This window comes from Poecilia formosa, unplaced genomic scaffold, assembly GCF_000485575.1.
Source record: "Poecilia formosa unplaced genomic scaffold, Poecilia_formosa-5.1.2 Scaffold9, whole genome shotgun sequence".
Lineage (NCBI taxonomy): Eukaryota > Metazoa > Chordata > Actinopteri > Cyprinodontiformes > Poeciliidae > Poecilia > Poecilia formosa.
Genome location: NW_006799948.1, coordinates 3,892,875 through 3,899,289, shown reverse-complemented (window position 1 = coordinate 3,899,289; position 6,415 = coordinate 3,892,875). Strand labels below are relative to the sequence as shown.

At 37.8% G+C, this 6,415-nt stretch overlaps 1 protein-coding gene across 1 annotated transcript; it reads left to right on the top strand.

The window, feature by feature from the left end:
• The first annotated feature begins 453 nt into the window (after positions 1-453).
• Positions 454-5,722, top strand: LOC103156667 (aldose reductase-like). Its single transcript, XM_007578797.2, has 10 exons — positions 454-672; positions 1,279-1,446; positions 2,529-2,645; positions 2,824-2,901; positions 3,001-3,123; positions 3,220-3,326; positions 3,406-3,487; positions 3,889-3,972; positions 4,068-4,150; positions 4,613-5,722. Exons 1-10 carry the CDS (start codon positions 607-609, stop codon positions 4,653-4,655), a joined length of 951 nt encoding a protein of 316 aa, XP_007578859.1. The 5' UTR covers positions 454-606; the 3' UTR covers positions 4,656-5,722.
• Positions 5,723-6,415: the final 693 nt, after the last annotated feature.

Sequence of the window (6,415 nt, the reverse complement as noted above, 5' to 3'; positions counted from 1 at the left end):
GTACCACAATTTGTTGCTTCATCTCTGATTACGACACACTGAACGCCCACCTGATTAGCAAAAGTAAAAAAAAAAAAAGCAGGTTTTCAATATGTCATCTTCTGCTGAGTCATCTTTTAGTATGAGTTACTTTCAGCTTTTCTTCACCTCCTGTTCAATCGACAGAAGACAAATCAGAGATTTGTACATCTCTTTATTTCATTGCTTTTTAGGACAGCAAGGCAAATCAAATATCTGTAGCCTTCATTTTATGTCAGAACAGAACATTTTAAGATTGTACCTCTTGAAAATGTGGATGTCTAACATTTTGGAGACATTAAAAATATGTCACATTGATTTGATTTATACTGTTGCTGTGAATGAAATGAATAGAGCGTTGTTCTACAATTTGGCCTAATTTCATGGCATGATAAAAAAAATAAAATCTCATTTGAACAGTCACACCCCTTTTTTCAATGTGTACCGCACAGGGCTGGTGGCTTTAACCCCTCCCATTTAAGATCAAATAAAAGGCTGCCTGCATCTTCAGCTGGCATCAGGCATCTTTTGTTTAACCGGCTGCTTTCTGAGCTACCAGGTTAGATTGGACATACAAAAATTATCAAGATGATTCCTGCAGTTACACTCAACAATGGAGCCAAGATGCCCATAGTTGGTCTGGGAACCTGGAGGGTAAGGCTAAGATATTACACATTTGTTGCAACTGCTCAGTAAATACACTCCAAGCTCGTCTGTGTTGGTTCTGCCTCTCACTGAATGCTTTTTGCAAACTTTTAGCAACTTAAGCTTTAATATAAGTTTGAATGCTAATATATCGAATACCCAGAGTTGCTGAAGTAGAAATAAGCAGTGAAACCACTACAATCACACTGTGCCTCTGTGTTATCTGCGTACAATGGTAAATATTAACACTTTACTGCATGCTGAGCTCTGCCTGCTGATGTTTGTGTGAAGGTCATTTGATTTGTATGTGTAACTAAAAGTACAACAGAGGACCACATGCTAAAAAAGTAGGAGCTTTAAAGTTTTTGGAGTTGAAACATTAAAAAAAAATGACGTGGCCATGATTAAAACTACTTCAGAAACGACAAGACTTACCCACACTTGCTCGACTAAAGATTTCAGTTACTTTTAGGCAGTTTTTGGGTTGAAATAATTTGCAAATTGAGACATTATTTACTACTTTCACACACACACAAAAAAAGACATCAAAATATTGCCCCAAATGTTTGATGCCTGAGTGTTTGCATGTTTGTACATCTGCGTAAACCTTCGCAGGCCGAGCCCGGGAAGGTCACCGAGGCCGTGAAGGTGGCTATAAGCAGCGGCTACAGGCACATAGATGGTGCCTTCGTGTATGAGAACGAAGGAGAAGTTGGGGAAGGAGTGCGCGCCATGATTGAACAAGGAGTGGTAAAAAGAGAGGACTTATTCATCGTCAGTAAGGTACGCCAAAGAACGACTGCTTGTTGGAGAAATAAGGCCGTATATCACAGATCAATTCTGTGGAAAACAAAGTTTGCCATGCTCCAAATTGTCCTAAATCTCCCAAACCACAGAAATCAAACTTTCACACTAAATATGTGGCCTGTGTGGCTATAAATATCAGTAAGCACTGTACGTAACAGATGTTTCTAGACAGACTTATGTTTGTTGAAGCTTTTCCTGTAGCATCTCCTTTTCAGCTACAAAGTACCTCACTGTGTTTCCTGCTCAACATTAGAAACTCTACAATAATTCAGAGCTTTAGGCCCTTGTTCACACATTAGCAAGAATATTTTGGCTATTGTTAATATTTCCATCCACTTTTTTTTTTTAACTGAGAGATGATCAATCAACCATTGAGTCACTAATTCTAGTAGTTTTATAACGGATCAGGTTTGAGGTTTATCAAGTAAATGTAAATCCAGTACTAATAAGTACTACATACACTGATTTTACCAGACAGTCACATGGCAACAGCCATAGTACAGCAGTGAAGCTTACCAACTGTCCATAGCTATTGACTAGTTCTTTATATGAACAATTGGGAGCCAAATCAAAACGGGTTTTCCTTTCCTACTCCATTAAATAAGACGGAGAACAGGCAAAAGGGGAAAGAATGTGCCAGACATTTACAAACATTTCACAACGTCATCTTAGTTGCCTTCACTGTCCCTTACGAATGTCTACGAGGAGTGGTCTAAGAGGCAGAGTGGTAACCACTAGATATAAAGTGAGTGGTTTATACGTCATTTTTTTCAAAAGGAGAAAATGACTGGTCTTAATCCAAAGCCTACTAGTCCTCCCAGTGATTGATAATAAAATGGATTACCCAAGGCTGGCTTCTTAAAAATACATAGAAACAAACCATTATTCTTAAAGGGTGTTTGGCAGGGAATGACTCATAAGTTTTGGCTTCCTTCAAAGGGCTGCAGACATCCAGAATTCACTTCGACAAAAAAAAAAAAAATATTGCGACTACAACATCTCATGCTTGTTTCTCCTCCTAGATAATCGATACTTCTTTTTTCGTGTGTGTTTCTCAGCTGTGGTGCACCTTCCACGTTCCATCACTGGTAAGGGGAGCATGTGAGAAAACTCTCAAAGACCTGAAGCTGGACTATGTGGACCTTTACCTTTTGCACTTCCCAGTAGGGATGAAGGTGAGCCCACAATTACCCTGTCTCACTTCGCCTAGCATTGATGACCTTACAGAAAAGTGCATGCTTGCTGCTCAACATTAATTTTAGCTACAGCTAAAATCCAAATTTCTTTAACTTCAGAGGCTTTATAGTCATTTCCTTCACCCTGATGCATATGAACTGTATTTTCTCCTCACAGCCAGGGGAAAAGATCTTTCCATCAGACGAGAACAACGAAATCATTTGTGATGACAGCTACTTCCTGGACACGTGGGGGGTAATTTAAAAAGTCACTGAGCAAACAGACTAGCTCTGCAAATTATTGAGTGTTTTTATTTTTTTTCTGTACAATACTTGTGTATAATCTATTTAAAAGGAAATGGAGAAGCTGGTGGATGATGGTTTGGTCAAAGCCATTGGCGTCTCAAACTTCAACAAAGACCAGATTGAAGCCATTCTCAACAAGCCTGGCCTCAAATACAAACCAGCCAACAATCAAGTAATTCATACAACCGGGCTTTCTAAATAAGAAAAAAAAAAAAAAAGAAAGAAAGAAAGAAAAAAATAGATCAGTAACATTTGAGTGCTTCTTTAGATTGAGTGCCACCCATACCTAACCCAAGAGAAAATGATCAACTATTGCCAGTCCAAGGGCATCACGGTTACAGCTTTCAGCCCCCTGGGATCTCCAGACAGACCCTGGTGAGTTGACTCACATCAGTGTCAACACTCAAGAAAACTAAATTATCACTAATTGCAAACAATTCACATCCTTTGAAAGGGCTTCCTCTGACGACCCCCGTCTTCTAGAGGACGCGACCATCTTGGCCATTGCTAAAAAGTACAACAAATCTCCAGCACAGGTAAGACAGGAGCTAATGACTCCTTATGATTAAAACTACTCTTCTACAAAAAATGAATATGGTAAACATATTTTTCTGTAAGATCATCATGATTCTCCATGAGATGCCTCACACTTTGCACTACAAGATCACTGCTAACGGCGGCATAAGTGAACTTAAGAAATTAGTGAAGAAGAAAATATTGTGTTCTGGTGTTTTTGATGAGCTGTGTACAATAAAACCCTCAAATGCCTTTAAAGTTTGAAAATCTAGGGCAATTGATAAACATCAGTGCCCAAAGGCAAAAATCCAATCACAAGAAGGTCATTTGTATGGTGTTTCGGGGCGAACCACCACATATGACATCATGCAACAGTTTCTATTTTTTATTTTTTTAAATATTCCTCATATTCCCTTCCTAGGTTCTCATGCGTTTCCACACACAAAGGAATGTGGCAGTCATCGCCAAGTCGGCAACACCAAGTCGGATTAAGGAGAACTTCCAGGTAAAACGACCTCGTCAGCATCCGTGTTAAAAGGGTTTAGGGAAAGAATCATCTGTTCATTCCACCCTTTCAAATTGATCTCGTCTCTCTTTTAGTTGTTTGACTTTGAGTTAAGCCAAGACGACATGAAAACGATCCTGGGCTTGAACAGGAACTACAGAGGATTCCCAGCAAAGTGGTGAGACTATGTCGTTTGTGTGTTACTTTATCCACCTTTTTGTCACGTTACAATAACCGTCAAAGTATTTGATTAAGTTCCCTGGGTGATATAGGCCGACAACGTTTTCAAAAGTTATCTTACAAATAAGGATCTGAGTAGTTTTTGTTTTTTTTCCCCATTAAATTTGATACTGCTTAAGGACAGGATTGGTGTTACATTAGCTTTATATCATGTCATGTTATTCCCTCAACAAAAACATACCTGGAGTTTTGCTTTAATTCTTTCTGTGAAATGGCAGTTTGCTGATCTCCCAAATAACTAAAACTCAGACGTCTGTAATGTGACAAAATGTGGAAAGTTCATGCAGTGTGAATAATTTAGAAAAAGAAACAACACGTCGGCATTAAACTGTCGACTCCTGCTTCGTATCGTGAAGTTTAACAATGTTCCATTGTCTTTTCTTTTTCCCCCGCTCCACAGGGCCGTAAAGCATAAAGACTACCCCTTCAATGCAGAATACTAGCCAACGCAGCACTGTTTCTGTTTGATCCTTCCTTCTTTGAGGAAAAAAAAAAAGGATGAACATACCCTTTAATTAAATTACTACCTAATTATTGTCTATGGAACCTGCAGAAAATGTCACCAAAAAAATTGTTCATGAAGTGGTTAGTTAGACATTAAAAAGGAAGTAAACGGTTCAAATAAAGGCTGATTTGTAATACGACTAAAATCAAGATGAAGCAAGTGTATCATGACAATATTAGCTCCATACAAATGAAAAATCGTTAAAACGTTTACATTGATCTATATGAACAAAATGCAACAGTAATGAATATCTAATTAAGTTACTTTGCCATGATGTTCTTATAGACAACTGCATTTTATCTGTTTTTGATGCACTGATATTGTGAAACATCTACTGAATTTGTTGAATAAAAGACTTGCTGTTTGACATGCCACTTTTAAAGTCTGAGACTCCTTTTCTGAATTCAACATCTCGCACTTCAAAGAAAGTTTGAATCAAACATTAACCACTCCGTTTCTTTCTGTCACCTCGGAAGATAGGAAACCGCATAAACTTGTGACATAATACATCACAGAACTTTATTGTGCAGCTTAACACACACACATAACATGAGAAGTGAAAGCTGGAGGTTGTTTCGTGACAGAGTCGATACACATGACTGCAAAGTGCCACATATGAGTCAGTCAAGCTTTCTGGATTGCAACATGTTCAGGTTTTCAGTGGCACATGCTTGGAAATTTGCTAATAACATGTAAACCTTAAGTATCTCTGCCTTAGTGGCGAATTGAAGGAGTGTATTTAAATGTAACAGGTAGTGTCATAAAAATATTTTTATCTTAATAATATAAAAGTTTACCAAGGACAGCATGTCCCTGTATTTAAAAAGGAATGCCAAACTTGGATTTAAAAATAATTTCATATTCATCAGGGATGGCAACAATTGGGGGACTTCAGTAACTTAATGCAGCTTAAGGCAGAACTCAATTCGCAATGAGACAAACAGAGAGAAAAATAGATCTATGCCAGTATGCTCATATTATGCCTCTGCTCTCTAAAAAAAAAAAGAAGAAAAAAAAAGAAACTCCTCCAGGAAGTGAGCGCGTCCAAAGGGTATGGAAGCAGAGTTGAGCACCTGTGGAAAATCTGCCGTCTTCCTTTCAGAATTCGACGTTGAACGGGTAATCCTTGTGTTTCACGCCCCTACAGAAAGAAGAAAAAACATTAACGCACAACAGAAAACATCTCCTATTGTGGACTTTTCATCTGTGAGGACTATTTGCTGTTCTGCTGGATTTCATGAGGTAGACAAAACGAACCCTTTGGTTAGCCTTTAGAGCAGCTAAACAAAATGATACGCTTTCGTTTATAAAACCTTATTATTATGACTAAGGTCACTGTTAGCCATAACAATGACTAACAGTCATTATTAACACTATGTCCTCCACAAGTGCTGACTCAGATGAAATTAGGTCATATTTTCATCACAGAAAATATAGCAAATATCTTCTATGTCATTATAGGTGCAGCTGTTAAACTACCTTAAAACATAAAATATGTACTTCACATGGATTTAATCTAAGCTATGAGGCTGATTAGATTATTGACCAACAAGAGACAATGAGTTATAAACACTAATATGTATTAAAATAGATAATATTAAATCAGACATTAAATAATCTTATATCCATGCAAAAGAAAGAACCATCGAATAAAAGCACAACAGCAATTTTTTTTTTTTTACCAATGCATGCTGCAGA

Coding starts and splice junctions, on each gene's coding strand:
- LOC103156667 (XM_007578797.2), top strand. CDS start 607: ATGATTCCTGCAGTTACACTCAACAATGGAGCCAAGATGCCCATAGTT. Junction 673..1,278: donor TTGGTCTGGGAACCTGGAGG/GTAAGGCTAAGA, acceptor AAACCTTCGCAG/GCCGAGCCCGGGAAGGTCAC. Junction 2,646..2,823: donor ACTTCCCAGTAGGGATGAAG/GTGAGCCCACAA, acceptor TTCTCCTCACAG/CCAGGGGAAAAGATCTTTCC.